This window comes from Gambusia affinis, linkage group LG10, assembly GCF_019740435.1.
Source record: "Gambusia affinis linkage group LG10, SWU_Gaff_1.0, whole genome shotgun sequence".
Classification (NCBI taxonomy): domain Eukaryota; kingdom Metazoa; phylum Chordata; class Actinopteri; order Cyprinodontiformes; family Poeciliidae; genus Gambusia; species Gambusia affinis.
In genome coordinates, this window is record NC_057877.1 from 15,555,815 (window position 1) to 15,580,531 (window position 24,717).

The 24,717-nt window shown below is 37.3% G+C and overlaps 2 protein-coding genes across 5 annotated transcripts in view; one reads left to right on the forward strand and one right to left on the reverse strand.

The window, feature by feature from the left end:
* The first annotated feature begins 384 nt into the window (after window positions 1-384).
* ccdc181 (coiled-coil domain containing 181) lies at window positions 385-5,405 on the forward strand. 4 transcript variants are annotated; one of them, XM_044129456.1, is made up of 7 exons: window positions 386-609; window positions 1,537-1,638; window positions 2,766-3,486; window positions 3,625-3,821; window positions 3,930-4,076; window positions 4,453-4,610; window positions 5,159-5,405. In XM_044129456.1, exons 2-7 carry the CDS (start codon window positions 1,540-1,542, stop codon window positions 5,328-5,330), a joined length of 1,494 nt encoding a protein of 497 aa, XP_043985391.1. In that variant the 5' UTR covers window positions 386-609; window positions 1,537-1,539; the 3' UTR covers window positions 5,331-5,405. The 4 variants fall into 4 exon arrangements, 3 of the variants coding, with proteins under 3 accessions (XP_043985391.1, XP_043985389.1, XP_043985390.1); XM_044129454.1 differs by having other exon boundaries at window positions 2,766-3,821; XM_044129455.1 differs by having other exon boundaries at window positions 386-582; window positions 2,766-3,821.
* Window positions 5,406-6,542: 1,137 nt separating this feature from the next.
* The window catches only part of p3h2 (prolyl 3-hydroxylase 2), a 47,792-nt gene continuing 29,617 nt past the window's right edge, over window positions 6,543-24,717 (reverse strand). Inside the window, exons 2-15 of the mRNA XM_044129458.1 lie at window positions 19,032-19,184; window positions 18,331-18,520; window positions 16,221-16,352; window positions 14,970-15,097; window positions 11,537-11,626; window positions 11,153-11,193; window positions 10,927-11,018; window positions 10,707-10,834; window positions 10,486-10,581; window positions 9,859-10,009; window positions 9,482-9,599; window positions 9,315-9,390; window positions 8,967-9,107; window positions 6,543-7,478 (exon numbers count right to left, since the gene is read on the reverse strand). Of these exons, the coding sequence (XP_043985393.1) occupies window positions 7,386-7,478; window positions 8,967-9,107; window positions 9,315-9,390; window positions 9,482-9,599; window positions 9,859-10,009; window positions 10,486-10,581; window positions 10,707-10,834; window positions 10,927-11,018; window positions 11,153-11,193; window positions 11,537-11,626; window positions 14,970-15,097; window positions 16,221-16,352; window positions 18,331-18,520; window positions 19,032-19,184 (1,629 nt within the window). The 3' untranslated portion in view covers window positions 6,543-7,385. The remainder of the gene's footprint in view (window positions 7,479-8,966; window positions 9,108-9,314; window positions 9,391-9,481; window positions 9,600-9,858; window positions 10,010-10,485; window positions 10,582-10,706; window positions 10,835-10,926; window positions 11,019-11,152; window positions 11,194-11,536; window positions 11,627-14,969; window positions 15,098-16,220; window positions 16,353-18,330; window positions 18,521-19,031; window positions 19,185-24,717) is intronic.

Sequence of the window (24,717 nt, forward strand, 5' to 3'; positions counted from 1 at the left end):
TCCGACAAAACGAGTTCCACTATGCTAATATTGAATATGACTGTATTTAACATTGCAACTAAAATATCAACTGCTACTCTCTAAGTACTACGGTTTCCATCTAGCCCATATGCATGTATAGAGATATTTTATTGGTCTCATGGAATTTTCTTATCATAAATGTTCTGTTTTCATCAGCTTTAACGGAAATTTAGAAATAATAGAAATATGAAAACGTCAGTCTGTGTGTAATTAATCTGTACAATGTGCTTAACGTAGGTGAAACCGAAGTAATTAAACTTTTCAATACACATAAAGATATGGAATGGACCCTTATGTGTGAAATATAAAACAGTAGCTTTACAGCAGGCCGTGTTTGTACGCATGCGCTTTGATAAAGCGTGTTGTTGGTTGCCATGACGACACGTCTATTAAAGCTTTTAAGGCTGAAGAGACTCGGGCCAGATTATGATCGCAGGTGTTGCCATACAGACTGCTACGCAGTATGTGGGACAACGAGATGGAGAAATAACAACGAAAAAGTCCGACCATATAAATTTGTTTCCCTAACTCATCGACGGCAGGTCGTTGCGCAGCCTGTTGGTGAGTGGAATAGCTAACATTCATTTGGTAAGAATCTCTTATCTATTTCTGTTTAGCATGAAAGAGGAAAAGATCAGTGTTGATTGCTGCTCTCGCGACTTTTAGTTTTCCTATTTTACTTATCTCTATCAACCAGAATTATAAAAATAAACCAGATTAACGGGGGTATTTTTGTCTTAGTTTGTATTGAGTCCAGTGTTGTAAATTCTTACAATTTACAATACTACACAAATTAAAATTAAACATATAGCCGTTGTTTTAGCTACGGGATTCGGATTTATGGTTTAAAAAGAAATAAAGTTAGGGTAATTATGCAATACCACCTATTATTCACCAGATGGCGACAAATCACAAACAATTTATTCAGAGTTTGTCTTTATTTCATTGTGATGTCGATTTAATGAGTTACTTATGGACATTGCCAAACAACTATGTATCGCATTTAAAGTAAATATCATATTAACAACAGCACGATTGTAGTGTTCTTCTTGTTTTTAATGAATGTCTATTTCATCTACTGAATCCTGGTCTCGTACTTCAGACGACTCTTTATGTTAACAGCCATTTGCTTTGATCACTAAATTTTTAATTACACTTTTCACTCTGACTGCTGCCTCCAAAGTAGTAAATTATTAGTAGATAAAACATGTGTCTTAGATTTGTGTTTATATTTTTAGGAGATAGTGATGAAAATCAAATTACAAAAAAACCATACTTTGGTTTAAATAAGGATATATATTTACATAGGAACATATTACAGCCAAAATGTATATTTACTATGGACCAGAACAAAAACTTTTGAAGGGATTTTCCCTATTACTTTTAAGAAATGTCTTAAAACCCAGTGTGGATCAGCTTCATGGTATGGCCATAAACAGTTAGTATCATTTGTATTTGTAAAAATGACTTAAAATCATTGCAAAATTTCTTGAACATTTGGTCTTTTTGACTCAGATCATGACTGAGGCAAATTCATCCAAGTCTCAGGAGGATTATGAAGACGACTTTGAAAAAGATCTTGACTGGCTAATCAGTGAGGAGGGCCAAAGTGAACAGGTAACCGACTGCTTGCTTTTTTCCCTTTTCTGTGGGACAACAATACATTTTAATTTCAGGGGTGAATCCACCTTGTACTGCAAAAGTATTTATACCTCTTGAGGTTTCAACATGTCGCACATTACAGCTGCCACATCATCTGTCTATGTGATAGACCAACCCAAAGTAGTACCTTTTGTGAAGAGGAAGGGAAAGGATTTAGGATTTCTCTTTTTTCCCCAGTTTTAAAAAAAAAATAAAAATCTAAAAAAAACCTGTGTTCAGTCTTTGTGAATCTATTCCTTGGACTGCAGTTTAAGTTGGAAGTGTTTTTTTTTTTTTTTTTTTTACATGTGTCTAGCAGTTTTTATTTTCAATTCAAATTATGTGAAGACTTTGACTAGACTATTTTAACACGGCTCCTTCACAACTAACATGGACCTCTGGGTTGCTTTGATTCTCTGATGGTACTGCAAATATAAATACTGCTCTCAAAAAATAAAATGTACCCATATACAAAAGACCACATGAATTTAATAATGCAAATATACTGCCATACATCATCGAATAATATTTAATTAGATTTAATAATATTTTTGACTGTATTGATGTTCACCAACACTCTCATGTAACAGAGAAAAAACAATAAAAATAAGAAATTATTTTTCATGTTACATAATCAGTTATATTATATTATATTATGTAAGCGACACACTTTTCCAAATTGTATTTATGAAACAAATTTAAATTATAATTTCTCTCTGACTTCATAATTTTTATAATCTAAATGCCATAAAATCTGTGTTAATGACACTAAAGGTATGAATGCGATTGCATCAAGGCTCTATGTGTTTGGAGTTCCCCTCTGTGCGTCCTGAATGTGTCACTAACCCACAGAGCTCCTTCAAAGTGTGATGGGTAATAGTGTTAAGTTACACAACCTTGCACATCTCACCGCTTGCATGTGAAACCAATGCTTTTCACATGCAGTGGCATACTTTCAGTCTGATACTCCCCAATGCATCATTGATGAGCAAACAGACTTATCTGCTATCACACTAGCAGATTATCAAAGTCTAAGTGTTGAGATTGGTCTTTTGTCTACATTACAACCTAAGTAATGAATGTCTATTTCATCTACTGAACAGGGCTCTGACTATGGAGACATAGATGCAGAAATAGACAAAGAGCTGGCGAATGAAGAGACCCCAGGAGAAGGGATAGGAAATGAAAACAAGGACCAAAAACCAGACAATGTGGAAGAGGATAAAGAAAGGTGGCCATCTCCTATGGAGCCGTTAAGCTATGACATAGACAAGGAGAGTACATCATTACGTGCAGAATCACCTACTCCTGAGATAGATGAGGAACAGATGGACATCTTGGATAAAATCGAGCAGGCCAACAAGGAACTGCAGGAACAGGAAACGCCAGATATGACGAGACAGAGACGGCTTCACTTCAAAGACACACTGGTGGACCTGGTGGTGCCCCCGCTTCTTTCAGACTCTGATGACACTGATGAAGAAAAGGAGAGAGCCTTGTTTGAAGGTGCATCGTTTGTGGTATCAGAGATGTTGTCCAACTTAATCATTGACTCTAGTGGACAAGTTAGCATCAAGGAAGGAGCCATGGTTTCATATGCAGAGTCTGAGGTATCACGGAGGAGGTCCAAAGTATTTATCGGTGATACTAAGGAAGAAGTCAGCAGCGAGGAAAGAGCCAAGGTTACAGATGCAGACTCTGAGGTATCAAGGAAGACATCTGAGTTAACATTTTCTCCTTATGACGAAAGCAAGGAATTCAGAAGATTTAGTGTTGAAGGACTTCAGGAAACTAAGGAGAGTAAAGTGCTTGTGGAAAAAGATGGTAAGTTTGACCTTGTTAGTATGAAGGATATGGAGAGCCAGAGTCTCCTCCCTCCAATAGTAAATAATGTAGGTAGCGGTACACAGTCGTCTGCTCACCTCCAACCCCCCTTTCAACTGGGCACTGACCAACGTCAAGCACCGCGACCTCCGACTGAGCGCAAAGTCAGACCCAATTCGGCCAGCCAAGGCCAGAGAGGCCCCCAGATGATAAACGGCAAGAGGCGAGTGCAGTCTGCGACAGGAACTCATTGCAAGGCGACTTTTGCTCTCTCTCCGCAACAAAAAGAGCTGCTGCAGAAGATGAAGGAGAAGAAGGAGAGGCTTGCCAGAGAGGTGTGATAATAAAAATAAAAGATAAATTTGTAGATATTTGCATTGCAGTATTGTAGTTCTGACATCGGTAAACTTTTTTCTCACATAGATTGTCGTTCTTCTTGTCAGGCAGAGCAGAGGAAACGTGAGGAAGAGGAGCTAAGGAGACAGGAGAACGAGCAGGCCTTCGCGTCGTGGTTGATAAGGAAAAGAGAGCAGGTTTTTGAGGAGAGAAAGATTCATCATGCCAAGGAGATAGAGAGGATAAATGCTAAGGTAGGCAGCACAAAACCTGTCAAATATTAATCCACTACTTAAATATGAAGGATTCCATCTCCTCCTCTCTATGTAGATCAAAGTCTCCATCCAACTTTCACTCATTTAAGCTCATGTTTCAGTGCCATTTAAGCTCAATCGGAGCTTATGTCCCATTGAGCTTATGGGAAATAAGCTCAATCTTTGTCTTATTTTGTCACCATCTGACCCTTAAAAGTTTTCTCCTGGAGGAAGTCAGTGTGTCATACTCAGAAAAAAAATCCTAAAAATTTCTCTTCCTCTTCAAAAGTTAGAATGCTGATGTAAACCTTCCAACTAAGAATGAAAAAAACGTTCACAATTTCTGAATTATCTCCACTTCTGCCCACTGTCACAGAGAGACTTCTATGACCCAGAGAAGGCCTACAGGTCGTGGCTTAAGAAGAAAAAGGAGCAGGTGCAGCGAGAGAGACAGGTTCTGGAGGTCAGGAAACTTGAGGAGGAGTGCAACTGCCTGATGCACAGCCGCCAGGAGTGTGACCGTGCCTTCAATCTGTGAGTGTGACCTCCTTACCTGTTTCATTCAAAGTCATCAATAGTAGTAACAAACAACGAATAATTAGATAATTCCACATCTCAGCTTTTTACATTATATACAGACATCACTGCAGTGTAGTTAAAAGTGATGTTCTTGTGAAGGTCTTGGTTTTCCCTTTACTGGAGTCTGTGAGGCACACAGGCATTTAATATGGAGGCTAATTAGTTTGGGGTTTTGCATATTGCCTAAAACCCAGTGGATGAGGTGGGAAAAAAAGTTGGGCCTGGAAAAACATCTACCAGTATGCAAGGAGACAGTAAACTGTATGAACTTTCATAATAAGTAGATATTCTAGATCTTTGGTGTAAAATATGTTATATTTGTAGCTTTGCTTTTTAAATTTGATGTTGAGATAAGGGTAAATATTACAAAATTAATTTTACAAACATTTTCTCTGGGGATCTGGTCTATAGAGCAGAAAAATACCTGTTAAAAGTATTAATCATCAGACTAACTATCATGTTGAAATAATTTCTTCTAGACGATATTTTCTTGCCTTTTCCAGGTGGCTGAAGCGGAAACACGATGAGAAGAGAGCACAGCAGCTGTTAAGCTTAGAGCGCTCCCGCAGGTTGGCGATTGAGGTGCGGCGTGCGCGGCGAATGTCGGAGCTGCTCTGTTCTATGCGTGAAACCAGACCCTTCCAGTTCACGGATGATTCCGCTTACCGCTACTGAGGCAAACAAGCCCCTCACACCCTCCTAATTCATACACAACATCCAGCGCTTATTAAAAATTGCAACTGAAATTTATTTTATCATATATATATATATACATCGGTTCGCAAGATATGAACGAAATATTATTGTGTACTCTGTGTTATGTTGTAATGTTTTCTGTGCTATGTTACAATACGTTTTGAAAAAAGTAAACCACAGTGACCTCCTTTCATGTAAACAGTCCTAAATCAATCCTCCAGTAAATTGGTGAATTTTTTTTATTATGAATTATATTCTGTGTAGCAACAAATGCACGTTACCTTGTACAAAGTGCTTCCTAAAATACAGAATAATTGATTCTCATTGCATGCCTTTGATCAGAGTGCTTGATTAATTTCATGTAGAACGAGCTAATGCTCATGAATGAAAAACTCTATCTAGTGATGTGTGTCCGAAGATGTAAAAAAAAAAAAAAAAAGGTTGTTTTATCATTCTAAGAAAACCTAGACAGTACAATTTCAGCACTTTTTACATTTTGGTTAAATCCAAACTATAATAAACATTTACAGTCAGCAGCTACACAATTATCTGAAATGGCAATAAAGTCTTAATTCTTAGGAAAGTGACTGTTCAGGCTGACCTTTGGTGCTCTTCAATGCTCTCAGTTCTATTTTTGTACGTCTACATGCTGACTTAGAGCAACATTATTATTCTGAATAATTAATCTGAGCACAGCTAATAAGATACATCCTCTTTAAATGTGTTTTAAAAGTTTATGACTCATGTTGAATTAAATGTTTACAGACTGAGACCAAACAGTTGAAACTTTGATCGAAATGCCTGAATTCGTAGGTAAAATTGTTTTCAGCTCTTCAGGCAGTAGGATAGCAGCCTCTTTTTAATAAGAGGAAGGCCTACAGTATAATCAAAGTAACAATAAGGGATAGAGGACTTCATCTAGATAGAGAATCAATATAGATAGTTTTTTTTTTGTAGATTTAGGAGTTTTACACAACTAAATTATGGTTCTGTTATGTAAAACTGCTTTTCATCTTTCAGGTATTCAAGTTGCATTATGTTACAATATTATCTTCTCATCAACTCTAAAACCATATAGAGATTTGATTGTGCTATAAAACGGCACTATGTGCCTGGAAAATACACATTTTAAGTTCATTTTGAATATTGGATGTTTAATTTTAAATATAAATAATAGACAAATAAATTACAAACATTTTCAATTTATTTTTATTTTTATGTGTGAACACACCCATTTTATGTTAACTTAAGACAAAAATGGTCTCCCTCTTAAAGCCACAATAAAAATATTGAGAGCACATAGGAAACTTTAAGTTTTGACTTACAGTGCATCATCATCATCATGATCAATACAGGCATGAAGTAATATGCTCATAAAAACACATTCCTTGAAACAGGAACAGCTGGCATCTTTCATGAAAAAAAAAACTTTTTTCATATGAAATGCAGACATCAGCTGTCTAAAAAAACATAAATAAATCAAATACCCATGAGCTCACCATTCCCATATCAGTAAACGTGCAAAACTGTACAATGCTCTTACAAATTATGTATTCAGCATGGAACAGGTTCCAATTATTGCAATTTCCAAAATAGAGAAACAGTGTACCACCAATCTTGGAAAATTATTACTGGCAATTTCAAATATTGAGTAACATCTTAGTGTGTGTAATAATGCATATATATTTATAGCAGTCATAGTTGTGATAAAAGTTTCAGGTATATTTTGTTACTAACCTCTGAGTTTTCTGAATTAAGATTGGAAACAATCACAACCCAAAACAGTGAAACATCAACTTCACAGTTCACAGCATAAAAAAAATACCAAACAACAGGATGTTACTGGAAAAAGGTTCAAAAGCCAAACTAGTTTGACGGTACAAATAAAACCGATTACACAACACTATTATTAACTTTGCACTTCAGTATAGCACAGTACAAAAATAGAAATGTTCTGATCCAAATGTTGTTTAATAAATAGCAAAATATACCAAAGGCTTTCATTGATAAAGATAATGAAGAAGTGATGGACTTCTACAGTTCATCTTTAGGGTTGAGGGTGAGGCCCTGACCCCAAACAGACTGTGTGTCCAAAGCCTGGATCACCTCGTCCGCCTGCAGTCTCTCCTGGAAAAAAATGTGGACAAAAAGACACAGGTGAGAAGGAAAGAAGAGAAAAAAACAACTTTGTTCATATATTGCAGCAAATAAAAAGAATGACCAAATAAAGATATTGAAAGATTAATTTATTTAGTATTTTTTTACACTGAGATGTAACACGTTGTCTATAAGTGCAGAGTTACCTTGATACTCATATGTTACTGTAAAAAGTATACACAGCTCTGGAAAAAATTAAAAGCCCACTGCATTGAACCCCATTGAAAACCTCAGTTATTCCACCAAATAGTGATTTCTGAATTCTTACCGAGTTAAAACATTAGTATTATTGTTTCTAAATGAATATTAACTTGTTTTCTTTGCATTACAGTATTTGAGGCCCAAAAGCTCTGCATCTTTTTTCGATGTTTTGACCTTTTCTCATTTTCTGCAAATAAATACCAAATTTTTGCTTGGAATTCCAGAGACATGTTGTCAGTAGTTCATAGAATAAAAGAACAATGTTAATTTTACTCAAACATATACCTATACAGAGTAAAATCAGAGAAACTGATAATTTTAAGTGGTTTCTTAATTTTTTCCGGAGCTGTATATTTTAGGACCATGACTCAGACGAGGAAGTATGAGAAGTCAGATTGTAGCAAATGATGAGTAATTGTAAAAGAAGATTAATAGCAATGCCATTTTTATCTGAGTCACTGAGAGATAATAGTGGGTCTCTAAACATTAGTAAGTGTTCAGAAAAAGGAATTAGCTGAAACATAATATGTTTCAGGAAACACATTCACTGGATGTGTTTCCAGAAACACGTCCAGTTGTTTCTAAATAGAGGTTTATGTCTATTTAGACATAAACGTAAATAATTTACGTCTAAATAGACGTAAACTATTTATGTCTATTTAGACGTAAATAGTTAACCCTATTTACATCAACATCAGACTACGTCTAAATAGGGTAAACTATTTAGACGTAGTCTGATGTTGTACTCGTCCACATGAAGGCTTCTACGAACACGATGATCTCTTAATTACATCTGTTGATGTCATATCAACAAAAATGAAAAAGAAAAGAACTCTGGCACCCAAATTGATGGAGTGCAGGCTTGTTAGGGAACTTTGGTAAACACTTGTATCCACTGCCACTGATTTAGAGGAACTAAACAAAAATGAAAAAAATCAGTCTCATAGTTTCATACAAATTCTATGAGACATCCTCCAAAAGACTTGCAGCTTTTATGACAGAGAAATGTGATTCTAAAACGTACAGACTCAGTGTGGGTTAAAGACAAAAGCAAAACATAATTTCAGAACACTGTACTCTTATTAGCCTACTCCACAAACATGAGGCGATCACTGCTGATCCATCACACAGAGTTCTATTAAAATGGCTTTCACTTTGTGGCTGCAAACCAATCCTGCGGTGTTAATCATTTTCCAAAGCACTGCAGGTAAAACTGAAACCGTACTACTAACTGAAGTGACCTTAAAGTCTGTTTACCAGTTCTCTGTAGAGCGGATCTAAGGTGAACCACAGGGCCACAGCACACCTCTGCCCACTGGTGACGGCTTTCACACCGTGTGGATTCTCTCCCCCTGATGAGAAACCCACCAGCCGACCACACTTTGGTTTTATTGATGCCTGAAAAAGAAAGAAGATCCAAATTTAGTTTGTTTATATTATCACAACATTATATTCACTTGCAAACTAAATGAAAATTTGCTTTAAATTTTTTATTTATTCATTAATTATCTTCAAACACCAAACATATAAATTAACCTCTGGTGTTATCTCCTATAGGATTTCCATTATGAAGTAAAATCTTTTTTTTTTGGATAACCATCTCACCGTGACTGTTTTGGCATCCATTTCTGTGAATATAAACTCCCCTCCTTCAAAATCTCCATTTAGATATAACAGTGCACTGAAAATGGAAAAGACAACACCAAATCAATACGAGATTATATAATCCATTGGATTAAATCATGCTTTGAAGACACACATGGCTGTCCTACCTGTAATCTCTGTATGTGTATGCTGGTGGTTCTTTCCAACACTCGTTGGCATCTGGATCCAGCAGACAGTTGTCAGCATGGATGGGATGGCTCAGGTCAGTCCTGTGATCTTGTTGGCCTAAGGAACAACAAATAATAAACCAATCACCCAACAAACAAACAAATCAATAAATGTGTGGACATTAGCATGTTTGGATCTAAATTTCAAGTATTTGTTGTAAGAGGATGAAAGTAGTTTTTAATTTCCCCTTATGGAAATACAAAGATACAAATTTTGCCCATAAAATTGATCTGAATGTTATTAAAAAGAGTCATGGAAAGAACCCAAAATAAACTATTGTGGGGCTTTAGGGGTTTATGTTGAGTGAGTTAGTGACCTGTGATGGCTGTCCGACACACCAGGTGTGTGTAGGAGAAGTGCAGCGTAGTGTTGAGCATGAAGTAGGACTCCACGATCCGTCTCACTCGCTCGCTGGTATCATAGAAGAGTCGAGCGCTGCTTATGGGCACTCGGCCCTCGAAGCCGAACTGTAAGGAGGACAAAATGTAGTCAAGCAAAAATCAGGACTTCTTTAAGCAACATCCACAATGAGATTCCTGCATCCTTTACGTCACATGTGTCAAACTCAAGGCTTGGGGGCCAAATCCGACCTCCCCTTGCTGTTCATGTGGCCCTCTAGAGTAGAGTCCAGACTCTAAATAGAACATTCAAGATGTCAATTGTGTGCTTAAATAGTAATATTAACCAAATCAAACCAGTTTTTTATCTGTATAATGCCAAGTTACACCAATGTGAACATATGTTCAATATTATTTAATTTTAAGAAGTGTTCATTGAAACAGTTACTTATTAATATATTAACAGTTTGTTACTGTCACGATCAACCCTTTCAGGACATTCTAGATTTTTATTTGACCCAAAATGAAAATGAGGTTAACACACCTGCTTCAGTTGACATGTGCATTTGAACTAAGGAAGTTGTTTGCATTAGCATTCAGTGTACCTTCAGAGTCTTAAGCACAGTGGCTCCTTCGAACTTCTCGTTGGGAGTGTGTGGAGACATCCTGCCTCTGTAACCGTCTCCTGCCATGGTGACTGCCTGGAAAACAGGAATAAACCCACAAATAAGCTTCAGGCACATTTCCCCCCCCCCTACACTGAATCAATAAAGTCAGGTTTATATTTACAACTAACCCTGATATCATAACTTTACAATGTACTCACATGTGCCAGGTTTCTGAGCTCTGCACACTCCTCCTCAGAAATAACATGATCGAGGAGAACCCGCTGGGTCCCGTTCAAAGCCATGGAGTTCTGCACCAGCTGCACACTGTCATATAGCAGGGGGCCACCTACACAAACATAATCACCTTAATTAAGTCTCCTACCGATTTATTAAAAATCACATTAATAGATTTTCAGTAACAGCCTCTCACAGGCTTACCTTCTTTAAGCTGCTGTGAAACAATCACAGTGATGTTTTTCTTCTCCGAAATGGGAACATACTCCATCCAACCATCTGTTCCTGAGGGAATCCTGAGGAAACAAAAGCAACAACTGTTGAACCTCAGAGAGATTCTTAGTGAGTTTCATACAGAAAGAAGAAAAATTAATTTATTTACAAAATTCAACTGAAATCACTGGTTTTGGTTTCTGGCGTTACATCTTACCTGTTGGAATCATCCCTTCCTCCTGTGTTACTCCAGTAATTCTGCATTAGAGACAAATTGAAACCTCTCACTAGCTTGCTACATGCTCCTAAAAGCTCTGCTCATCAAATTCAGACGGGATTTCGCTGCATGTAGGTTGAAATATCTTAGCATGACCAGCAGGTGGTGCTGTTGGCTGCAGAAAAAGTGGTGAATTGCAGCTCTGCCAGACACCTGTTCCTCCAATTCATGTGGACAGTGTCTCTATCATTTCTGGGCAAAACTACTATTTAAGTGGGAACAACTTGCCAGATATTACTACTCATGGCGTGCTTCAAAGATCAAAAGCCATATGACAAGAAAAGGATCTAAATTACAAATATTACTATGCTAAAATTAACTCACTCCTTCAGTGAAGTCAACGCCCATTATTTTGCTGCCCATTAGAAGGAGTTCCAGTTCCAGATGGTGCCTCGTCAAGTAACGTTCAGCTTCCTAAAGACAAACACAGTTTAATAACAATCTCTGTATTAATGATATAATAATATTATAAATATACAAATATATAAGCAGTCATTAATATACAAATATTAGAAACTAAACTACTAAATATACACTGAATCTAAACAAAGAACAGTGATCAATTATTAAATATTGTGATAAAGATAGTTGGACCTTTTAATGTCCAGGCTTGTACATATTTGGCAATATTTTCATGTATGGTAACTTTTCCATGAGCAAAAGAAAACCAAAAGAAATAGATATTTTTCTTCTGTCTAAATTACATGTGAATGTAGCGGAAAGGGGAAAATCCATCAAAGTCAAAATATAGAAAAGATATTAGAGAAGGGTTATTGCCATAAGAATTGGTGTTGCTATGTGGTGATGGATCCTTGTTCCAAAAACTAAAGGTATGATGAGACTGTAACCTTTACCAACTGTTTCCAACCAGTGGTTCCAAGAGAGTTCCAAGTTTTTCATATGCTGTTTAGCAATAAAATTGCACTACCAGTGCTAACATCTCTACCTACCATGTCCCAATCATTTTGCCAAAAGGACAAAAAGAACAACAAATAAAACCAAAAACTTTTTATCCTCACTTTTGTCATTATCACTTATCCCATTTCTAAAAATCATCTACTTCATGATGTGGAAACACCTTTTTCATTAACAACCTAGAAAATACATTGACATGAAGATGTTTCTTAGGTTCTAAAGGTGATTGTTTAAGCGGTTTATTGTAACATCCACAACTGAAAAAGGGCATCTACATGAAGATGACTATTGGTTACATTTGGATAAAAAGTGAAACTGACTTATTCGCAATGTAGAAAGGGCACCCTTATCACAAGAAAACCTCAAAGACATCCATATCATGTGCAATATATATACGTAAAGATGCTTCTTGATGCCTAAATGTGGTTTAAAATTGAAACCTTATCTAAATAAATGAACACGTATACAAATGGTATCACTAATGCAGCAAGCAAAAAAAAATAAGAAAGAAAAAAGGTTCTACCTCTTTCAGAGTGAGTGAAACTTTGCCCAGAGGACTGTTACAAAATCTGAACCGCCTGCAGCATTTTTCTTTTCCATTATTCTTTGGAAAACAGCATGAAGATTTTGTCAGAGACCTTATGCAGACGCTCTACTCCCAGTTTTCCTTTCTTTTGAAAGCAGGACCTTTGGACGGAGAGGCATGTTCAGCCAGGCCCTGACACCCTACAAATGAGCTCCCAGAGGCAGAAAAGGGAGGGAATGCGTGGAGGAGGCAGGCTGGAGGGCAATTAATGTACAGTAAACTGACAAGATGTGAAAAATGGGAAAGCTAGAAAACTATAAGCTGATATATAAGCTTCAGCCTCTTTATCTCAGTTTCTGATAATGTTATCCAGACAGTCACACATTCTGCTGGAAACTTTGGTTGTTCTAATGAGCAACAGGCTTTTTCTAGTGAGAGACTAAATATTTGGGAGAGCAACAAGGCAGCAGTCTCAGTCGTTTTCAGTGAAGCAAACTGATGACCAACCAGATAGATTTTTGGAAAGCACCCTTTAGCACTTGCCAAGAAGTGGGCTTTTTACAAAAGGTTGTCAGCTTTCCTCTCAAGTCTTTCCTCACTTCCTGCATCACGTCTTTATCTGCCTTTCATCATTCTGGTTTGGAGCATTCCCAGGGATTCTTTCCAGTCCATCTTCACTAAGAAGAGAGCAGATTTCTGGACTTTGTGGATGATTTGTAGATGTAGCAATGACTTATCCTTACTCTATTTAGTGTTCAGATGCACTTCAAATTCAAAGAGGGGATTGTAAAATCAAAACCATGATTGTTTCAAACTGCTCACATTCATTTCTAAGATTAGTCTCTGCGCTATTAGTTGCGCTAATAAGTTCACCAATTTCTCCACTCCCTTCTTCCCAGAATATTAAATCCTTCTGTGATTGAATCAGCCTGTCTGGGATTCTGTTTCCAGTTCAAGCCAGGCTGTGGTCTGTTGTAAATTAAGCCATTTAGCTTAGATAATGGTGGAGAATTAAATGTGCTTTGAGTACCAAAATCAAAGTTACTTCAAAATATGTGGAGAAAAAAGATGAGGGCAAAATGCAATACGTCATAGGTTTGTTAAATACTTAGACAGTTATATCCAAGTTGATAAATCCAAATTTTCCCTCTCCTCTCTTTTGTCTAACCTTTTTACACTTTGTGGATTTTAGCATCTTGGGCACTGGAACATGTTGCTACTCCAGTGGTGCATCACCCATTAGGTGGAATATTTTATTGTCATCCAAAGTCTGAGCTCCAGACACGGTAAATATATTCCTCTAGACTGGACTGCTGTTGAGTCATGCAAAGTTCAAGTTTCAGAATCTGGATGAAGAGCAGAGAGGCACAGAGTCCAAGCTGCTTGAGGTCCAGAGTGAAGTATTTACATTTTAACTTGATCTGGGGACCCACATCATTTGCTGCTGTTGGTCCACTGGGTTTCATTAAAGCCAAAGTCAGCGTTGCTTCATGCTTCCCTCTGCTGCCAAGCTTTATGAAGATGCTAATTTAACTTTTATATTTTCTGTGAAACCAAATTTTGGGGTTTCAGATGCTGTATGCCATAATACATAAAAATGAACAAAATAAACACTTGAATATATTTTTCTTACTTTTATATCTGAATGTAATTACTAAAATAAATTACATTTAATTAGCATGGTGGCCTTGCAGCAAGAAGGTCCTCAGTTCAAGTCTTGGTCTTTCTGCTTGGAGTTTGTTTGCTCTCCCTGTGCTGCAGGGATTCTCTCTAGGTACTCCGGCTTACTCCAAGTCCAAACACATGACTGACAAGCAGGTATGGACAATGGATGGAAGAATAATTTGAAATACATCGGTTCATCATTTCCCTAACATAACAACGTTTTGCTGCGTCTTGAGCAAGTAACTATGAGTCGTGTTTTTCCTAAAATCCCCATGATGAAACTGATCTTTCAAGCAATAAATTTCACCTGAAACACACGTTACATCAAATCCAAACCAATTGGCCTCTGCGACACACTGTCAGACTGTCAATTTGATCAACTCTGTCTTTTCTTGAGCTGCCAAACCTATGGAGGAATTTTTCTGTCATAATCCAAGAGCACATTTTCAGTACTATCTTAGGCAGGAGTTTGTTCACCCAATCAAAGACAACATAGTCACGACATAATATCTATCTATCTATCTATCTTAAAAGTTTTGAGAAGAAAGATATGAAGTCCTGCTTTCAGACTGAAAATGCGTGCTCTTGGATTATGGCAGAAAAAGTCCTCCATACAAACCCAGCCCTCACATGACGCAGCAGATTCCTGACCTCTCGTGGGGTGCTGTCATGTGTCAGGATTTCTCTGTAGTGATCCACGTTGTCTGCCATAAACTCGTCTCCCTCGTGGAACAGAAGGTAGGTCAGAGCGCACTGCAGCGCTTCCTCCAGCCTGTTGACTGCACACATTAAGAGAGACCGGAAGAAAGCTCAAGATTTTTCTCTGATTAGTGTTTATCAGTATATTACTGCAGATGAACTGGATTATCAAATTTTATGGCAGGTTAGGATGTAAAACAGCTAACATTCAGAAAATAATATTACAAAGGAAATAAAGCCAAGCACTGATTGTACAGAGACAACCATGCACGCAAGTACAAACGAGTCAATAGTTTCCTATAAAAAGAAACAGGCTACTGCCATTTTTGGCACTTTGCCCTGCATACAGATTTTTTCCACATATACAAATCAAATATCAGACACCTTTTGATCCATGTTTCAGCTAGCTGTAAGCCTTCCTCATTCTGCTGTAAGGATGAAAGGTTAATACAGAACTTCTTTCTTTAGCTAATGGAGTTTATTTGTTGCTGTCAGCTGCAGTTTGCAGGTTAGTTAAAGTCTGGAGATTTGAGCTGAAACAGAAAACATTTTTTTATGGAAACCTACACAGATAAGGCAAACAGATAAGAACCACTGCTGAGTGACTTAAAACTTCCACTGCTGCTGAGTCGAATAAAACAGACTGAGGCTGCAGAGCAGAAAAAAGTTTAAGATGACAAATAATAATAGTTTTAATACAAATGATTGCTTCTGAACTTCTTGACTGTTAGAATACTCTTATTTCCATTCAGGTAATAAAAATGCTTTTTTAGGACCCAACATTTCTGAAGAATACATAAAATTTAAAAATATAGTTTGTGAAAATGAAAACCATTTATACTAATACACCATTGAATACGTTAGTGTTTTCAATGTGAAAGTTTAAATCCAATCATGTACAATTCAGAGGGGTTTTAAAAACACCATTGCTAGCCAAAGTCCATCAGGACTACCAAATCTCATAACAAACGTAATTGTAGTTAGACTACTTAAAGACATTAAAATATCCAAAGAGACACACATCTGAAAATGTTATTAATTCTCAATTCTCAGCAAACTAACTTCGTCTGCTTGTATCTGCCTGCATGAGCCGTGGGTGCAATAATTCAAAAATTCAAACAAACGTCTGTCATGTCCAAGAACCTCAAAATCTAAATACATTAATCTAAAATGTAATCACCTCAAAGACAACAAACAACCCACCTTTAAAATAGGCAAACTGAAGGTAGTCGTAGTGAAGAGGCAGGTAGTTCTCCTTGGGGGAGAGGCGGCCAGGACGGGTAGCCAGATCTCGGACGCACTCATGTTCACAGTGCAAAACCTGAGTAAAGTGATCTGCAACAAATGCAATCAAAAATTTAGTCTTTGGATTATGCTAAAAGAAATTTGTATTTGCAAACTTTTACAAATGTGAATGCCAACATTTGATGTTCATGCACCCTTATCCCATAATAAAATAGTTTGCTCCGATGGGGACTGTAGGACCTGATGTTAGGTCATCCTTTGCAGAATCAGGATTTGGGAGGCTGCTTATCATTTCCTCATGCTGTATACTGAGAAGACAGCCAGCAGTGACAGCATGCATTTGTGAATGTGTGGTTAGCATGTATGTGTAGTGAGGTCATTCTGAGGCAGCTGCAGCAAGATTTTCCTTTCAGACAGAAAGGCTGTGATGTTTAAATTTCTTCAGGAAACCCCAGAGGAGCAGAGGTCATACCTGAAACACGCAGAGCTGCAACAGGATTCAGATCAAATATAGAAATTTTCACACGTACAGACGGAAGCAGTTCTGTTAAATCCTTCTCTTGTTTCATCCAAGTCACACAGCAGATTGATTTCCCAAAGCTATACATCATTACACATATAAACATTGTGATCACAGAATCGACTGGTGCAGCGCTATGGAAAATAATCTGTTCATTTTAAATAAAACAAAGCCTGGCCAAAATGAATTAGCTGTCTTTTAATGTTTACTCAATCCGACCACACATATGAGAGAGTCAGAAAACACTCACTCAGCAATTAGGCAGCGGCTACTGCACAAAAACCTGCATCAGCTTCCAAAGAAAATGGCCTGACTTTTGTCAAACACACACGTCCCATTGACTGGGTTGGACGAAGCAGGAAGCAAAAGTAAAAGTGAAAATGCAGAACGGCTAAAAAGAAACTTTAGATTTTGAAAATATTTCCAAATAAAAGAGATAAAAGCAAAACAAGATGACAGAAAGACAGTAAAATTAAATGAAAAGATAGTATTTTTATTAGTTTCTTTCATCCAAACAAAGAAGAATGAAAAAACAAATCAGTCTCTACATGCATGAAGCTGGTAGAGACATGCGCCAACAGCTTTCATTGAAGAGAAAAGTTTTTCTACTCAGTATTGACTCAGGCAAGCTGCATGCGGATGGCTCACGTATGTAAAATAAACTGAAAAACGTGTCCTTCCAGTTCCCAATTATTTTGCCATTTTATCCCAGCCTACCACATAAAATTCCAATCAAATACATGTCTGTTTATTTACAAAATGTGAACTGAATACATTTTAAAAGCACCACACTGAATACAAAAGCTGGTGGTTTTTTGTTTATTTACTTATTTTATTTTGAGCAGAGACACAAATCAACACAGAATTGTTACAAATACTTGGGTATGGAAAATCATCTTCTACTGTGTCCATAAATGTATTCGTGTTGTCTTCCTGGCCTCAGGTCAAGTTGTCTACATTGTCTGTCGAAGACGGTAATAGTGCATAGCTACCAAATCCCAGAGCTAACTGTGCAGAAAAGCTAATCCAGCCAAATTAAGAACAATGCTTGCACTGAGTGAGTAATCTGGCCATTCTTTGTAATGACCACTTATATTATTCCTTAAAGACTATAAAATGAAATCATTATGACTGTTGCACCTCTGGAACATGTGCAAAACTATACAGCCTAATCTCTGTACTTTCAACTTTAGTACACTGTTTTATAACATATATTAACAAAAGGTTATAGACATTGGACCTAACTAACAGAGCTATAAACACAAATTATTCAATTTATGTTTTCTTTTACCTGTAAAGATGACAAGTCAAACCTTTTTATTACCAAGAAGTCCAAATTGAAGCATGGACAAAGGGATTATTATTTTAACTGTACATACATATTGATAAATACATTTTGATCTACTTAAGATGAATGATGAAATCATAAGAATAATACACTGGCTTTATCTGCAGCTCGATGATAAATATTTATGTTTGCACTAAAATTTAAACGTAACACTGAAACTGAAACCAGGTGGATACATTTTCTGACTTGTTTTGTCTTACCTGACACGACTTCAAGTAGGCTGTAGCGGTAGCGTACGTGGTCGTGGCCCTCAAACGTCTGCGGACCCTGGCACAGTGCCCGACACTCCACATCGGCTTTGTAGTATTCCACCAAAGCATCCTCAAACAGAGTTATAGCTCCTGCATAGTCGCCTTTGTCGTATAACTTTACTGCAGCTGCGAATGATTGCTGTGACAGAGAAGTCACAGGGAAGGAGAAAGAGACAAGAGGAGAGGATAAATCTTGAAACATCTTTCTGTTTTTTTAAAGAACGTACATTTTCTTATGTTAAAGAAGTCTTAAGTAAAGCCCCAGGAGTATTTAATTTGTGCACAAAGACACCAAGGTAAAGAAGAGTAGAATCTAATGATCTGAAGTTACATTAGCCAATTTTTACTTATGTATTTAGTTTTCAAATATAACACACTGGGGTGATTAGCTAAGAAAAGGAAAAGTTCAAGAAGTAGACTTTTCCAATGGAAGGTACTGCTTAGTTTTAAGGCACAAAAAAAAGAAAAAGAGGTGGCGGGAGCAGCAGGATAAGGAGTTAAAATGCTTTTGCATTCAAAGGCCTCAGTGAGTTTCCAGTCACTAAAACTCTAGGGGTCATTTCTATCAAGGCCGTTTGTAAAACTGTACTTTCGAAATCAGATGCTGCAGACAGGAGGAAAGCCTCGACCATGAGGACTGTTTCTTTTACCTGATGAGGCCGGGCTTCCCGGTCCACAAAGTGGCTTTCTTCTACACCCTGCAGGTCTTTGTACTGTTCGAGGTGTTGGCCCATCTCCACATGCTCTGGATTGGCCTGAAAATAGGTATGAGCCGCTGCTGCCGCCTTTTCCGGCTGCTTCAACTGAAAAGGAAAAATAGAACCAGAGAAAAAAGTATATGCCATTAAATCCTAAAAGACTTTAATTTTGGAATTCCCACAAACTAAGTTCAAGTAGGTCAAAAAGTTTAGAGAACATCAGAACAGAAAAGAACAGAAAAGTCAGTTCATTTCCAGCAGAGCAGATTGTGTTGTTTTCCCATTTCAGCCTCATTTTTACGTGTATTACTAGGAACAGTAAAGCCTCTCAGAAGAAAGGGACGAAGTTGATTGATAAGCCTGACAGAAAGGCTCCAATTTCTCTGAAGAAACATTTGCTGAAAGAGGCATAACACTTGACAAAAACTCAGGCCTGTTCCAAAAATAAAGTTTTGGGGAATTAGTTGGACACTCCGATGTCACATCTGAACAGAGAAAATCTGAGCAGATTTAGGAGGCCGCACCGTTCCCGTCCACATCCTGTTATGAAAAGACAGCCGTCATTATTATAGCCAATGCAATAAATGATATTCTTCAGAACTGAATAATAGAAACTTGGCAGAGTTTACAGAGAAGGGGTATGGCTGAATACGTAGCCTCATAAATCTGTTCTACATTCTGAGAAATGCATCTAACATGAAGAACTAATTTATTCAAGTACCTTGTGGAAAGTGCAAAAATAAAGATCATCAGTTTGTTTTTCTTTTTTTACATTTGAGATAAGTAGAAACAGTTTTAATCAAAAAAGGAGTTTATTGAAGGTTTTAATGTTTGGATAGGGAACCATTCCCTGCTTACATTTGTTTTTCTAATTTTGTCCACTGCACTGGCTGGAGAAAACAGATGACTGTCCTGAAAACCAACCTTGAACTGACCTTGCATGTTGACAACATAACTTCTTGAAAATGTTTGGATAAATTAACTCAACATTACCAAATCTACATTTAACCAAAAGTGAGTATTTGTATTGTTTGGTCAGGAAGTGGATAAAAGTTTTGTACATTTCATTACTTTGCTCTTGAGAGTAACTTAAAGCACTAGATGATAAAATTAGAGTAACTTTTACTCAGGGCAAGTACAGCATGTGTTATATGTTGAGACAACATAGGACTTCCTTGTTTAGGAGAAATGGAAATTGTTATGAAATGCTTTAACTTTTGTAACCAAGAAACATATAAAACCACATAGTTTCACAAAGCTATATGGCTATAAAAGGACAAGCACTGGCACTGCTTAAAAAAATCAGACAGCACTGAAAGGATGAGCAGCTCAGTGGATATTTTTATGTCCTGTTTAACTATCACCACACATTTTGTGTGAATCCCCCCAACGAACTGCATGTCCTCTAATACATGGGCTGACTCGCAGAGGTCCAAATCCCCACTTAATGTTACATAAACACTGATGTGTAGGGCTTACTGGCTGAGTTAACATTAATGTCAGCCGTTCAGCTGTTAAAGCTCACTTCTCAGATTTTATATGAGTTGCAAGCTTTACTTCGATGCAGTAAAAGAGTCTTGTAACAATCCAGAAGGAGCTCCAGAGTGCAGATGGTGCTTGTGATTTCATGCTGCATTGGGTTTACACACCCAAGCTAGTCCTGGAATGTCAACATGAATCTTCCATCGTTGGCAATCAAAGAGAACGAGTCACAACAACGAACAAATAAGTCCCAAAATCTTTTTCATACCTCTGTTCCTCTACTGTCTGCTAAAACGTAAAACAATGCCATCATGTCTGGCTCTTATCAGAGGAGACAATATTACTCAAGCCTGAACACGAACCGAAGCAAAACGTAAACCACACACTAAATTTAGGTCATACATTCAAAGGTTGTGTGTCTGTTGTGTGGTATTCTTCATATAGTAATCATTGTTCACTAAACACTTAGTTCCTGGAAATAACTTTCTACAGTTTTGTTATGATTGATAATGACTCATCTAGAGTGCTCAATCTATGAGCACACAGAAAAGGAAGACGATCTGAGGATTTCAAGGAAATAAAAGTCAAACGGTAAGAGGTAAAAAACAGACAGAGCCTGTTTTATGTTTAATATTCCCTGCAGGGACATCCGCTGGCAATCGAGTAAACTCCTCACCTCATGAGAGGCTCCAAACCATCAAGAAAGATCACAGCATTTCTCAACTTCCAGTGACAACAGAGAAGGTCAGTTTGGCCAAAATACATAACAGATTGCTCAACACTCCACCAACCCTCATTCCCTAAGCATTTCTCTGCCCTGCACCGACTGATTTTGGCTCTAAAGTCTAAAGAGATTTGTTATGAGAAAAATATGTTGTTTTTTTTTCTACCAATTCTCACATTTGTTCAGGATTATGAAAATGAAAAAGTAGAATAGCTTTTTTCTACAGATATCTTGAAGCACACGCCCACACGCTGAAAAAAAAAAAAAAAAAAAAAAAAAGTGAAGTGATTTGTACTTTCCACCGAAGATCCAGGTTTGATATGCAGCCCTAATGGAAAAAGCAGAAAATCATCTTCTCACAAACATCCCACTTTACTTTGAATAATGCTGCAGTCTGACAATGTTGGCTCTGCTTCATGCAGCAGTACAGAGAAAACCCAGCAGGACATGCTCGATTAGCCCTGAAAGGCCAAAGGCAGAGGCAGAGCCGAGTGCATTCCTGGCCGGATCACCTGCTTGGAGCCATTGGAAAGCACCCAATAATAGTGACCCAAAAACAGGGAAGAATGAGTGCAACCAGAGCATCAAGAGTGATTGTACTGTGTTCTTTTCCTGTCTCACTTTTACAAGTTTTATACAGTCTGTCACAACCAATCAGCACGCTAAAAGAGCCACCGGGTAAATGAGATGGTGCTTTTGTCCCCTTAGGAATAAAATGTGAAGATTTACCGGGAAATCCTTTATGGACCCGAGTCAGAAAAAACACAGAGATGTAGAAGGCTACTTAAAAAAACCTGTATTTTCAATTAATTTAGGTTGTGAGAAAGTGCAAAAATACAAAACATGGACATAGCCTTTAACTCATAATATGAAACCCCTGGATGTCAGACTGCCAAGCATTCGGGTTAAAAACAACCACAGGATGTAGATGCAGAAGCAAAATGACCAGACTGGATACATCACCAAACAAACTGTTCTGCAGGAACGGGTTGCATTGTGCATCCATGTTGTGTTTAGACTATTACTAAAACTTTTATGATGAAATTCCTGAAATTGTTTTTATATTTATCCCAAATTGTCTGTCAGAGTAAGAATTGAAACTGCTGTTGCTCTCATGTTTAAAACTGTTTCCAGACAGAAAGTCAGTGCCTTGTTGGAACAAAATATTTTAACTGCAGCTAATTTTAACTTTAATCTGCAAGATTAAAATCATTACAGCCCTGCCATTCAAGGCACATTTCCAAACACATTGAGTTAGTGTACATCTTGTTCCCGGAGACTACGTTTTCTCTCCCGCAACATTTCAAAGCAGCACCTGTAGAGTTGAATAAATGCCTCTCAGTCTGTGCCCTCACTTTGCCTGAGTTGCCCAGCTTTTGGAGTGTTCTGCCAATTAAAAAAAAAAAAAAAAAAAAAAATTATTTTAATGTGGGCACGATATCGTGCCAAGCTAAATGCACATTAACACGCTCCACCAGGCCTCCTCCTTGATGAACAGGTATGTGAACAGGCCTGGGCTGGCACCTTAGAAACGCCACTGATGTTGTGGCAAAAACAGCACTTATCCCAGAGCAAAAACAGGCCTTTAAATAAAAATAAAAGTTGCAAGGCAATATGAATAATTATCATACAATAGGGAATAGTCAAGTAAAACTAAAACAGGGCTTTAATTATTTATGCTACAGAGGCACAAACCTAAAGTTCAGTTTGAAATGACTGCTTCCTAATAGATTGCAGTTGGAAAAAAAAAAAGTATCCAGATAAATTTCAAAAGGCAAATATTTTATTCTTTCTACTAAAAAATTATCAGGTAACCATGGGTGGAAATGTTGCAAATCCAGACATTGCGTTTTTTTCTTTGACTTTTCCCTGCAGTTAAGGCTCCCAATGTGGAACGCTCTCCTTTTTCTATCTACAAAGAAACTGAACAGACATGAGGATAATGTTACTGAAACACAAAACCTGCTGTTCTCAGTCCATAATCAAAGAACAGTCAAAGTAAAAGTTGTTTTTTTGTGAACAAATGTTGAAGCACCATGTTTTATAATTTCCTCTCTCGTGATTAGAAAGAAAGTTTCTTTTAAATCAGCCTCAGACAACTGAGCAACCTCTCCTTGCAATAATTAACTTAACTCAGGACACAGCCATTTTCTGCAAAAAATTACCCCCAAACAAATGATCCATCTGTGTCTTTAGACTCTTCCTGTACATGTTTAAATAAAAACAATATTTACTCCTCTGCAAGCAGAGCAGCTAAATAAAGTTTACTTTTACCCAGCTGTGATTTGAGTGTGATGAAGAGTTTGCACTGCGTTCTTTACTCTGTATTTACCCGCAAGCAAATAGGCAAACATAAAAGCAGCTTATTCAACAGAAGAAACTCTGACCTCTTAGTTTATCGCATCATCTTGGTAAGGATTTTGACTTGCTTCAGGTTTATTAGCTTTCAAACTCAGCAGTGTGTTGCTGCAGTCTGAACATCTGGATAAAATAATCAGGATATAATTTAAACGTAATAAATTTAAGAGTGGGTCAAAGTTATTGTGATGCTGGTGGAATTTTATTTTTTAGACGATAAAAAATATTGTTTTATTAAGTTCTTCCAGTACATATGCTGTTTTAATATGACAGAAGAGAAATGAAAATATTAATCTTCTATTTATTAAAAAGGAATAAGGATCAAAAAAGCTCACAGTGATTTGGGAAGACTCCATCTCTGCTGTTTTTAACTGCGATAACTCACTGACACAGCCACAGCACAGATGTAGTGTCAAGTTTCTATTTGTCTTATACAACATTTTCCTTATTTCAACAAGTCGTATTCAATGGACCAAAATGCTATAGTAGTTTACCGGACAGAATACAGGCCAAATACAATAACAATTATTGATTATATTATTGCATTGAACTTGTTAAAAAGAGATTTTTTTTATATACTTATGGTAGATTTATTAGCGATGCTGAGTCAGGATGCTGGAATCCATACCTGGCACTCAGAGTTCATGCTAGTTTGTGTAAGTGGCTGATTATCTTACCGTGAGGCAAGCCAGCCCACTCACTTTCACTCTGAATCATTGCAAAAGCGCACAGACAGTCCTTTGAGTGACGATCGGAGAAACTGAGAAATTCCTGGAAGTCTGGAGCCTCTACGTGGGGCTTCCTTGGTTATAAGAAAATACGACAGTCTCTTTTAAATTCAACAAGACAGGCAGTCTAACCAAGTTTCATGAATGCAGAAAAAAGTTGCTGTGCTTTCAGCCCGACAATTTCAGCCCGTGTGGCTGTGAAAGGTTTGGACACCTCTGCTCTTTAACTTTAAAATCTCAGCTGAGTCAACCAGACAGTGGTTTCCTTTTGAATTCAACTGATTAGTCAAATACTGGTCTAACACACAATCTTGAGTGTAACACAATACATTTTTCCAAGTCAATC

Excerpts from the sequence above, each read along its gene's own strand:
- ccdc181 (XM_044129454.1), top strand. The coding sequence starts at position 1,540 with ATGACTGAGGCAAATTCATCCAAGTCTCAGGAGGATTATGAAGACGAC. Across the intron at positions 1,639-2,765 it reads AGGAGGGCCAAAGTGAACAG|GGCTCTGACTATGGAGACAT; the intron begins GTAACCGACTGC and ends TCTACTGAACAG. Across the intron at positions 4,611-5,158 it reads TGTGACCGTGCCTTCAATCT|GTGGCTGAAGCGGAAACACG; the intron begins GTGAGTGTGACC and ends TGCCTTTTCCAG.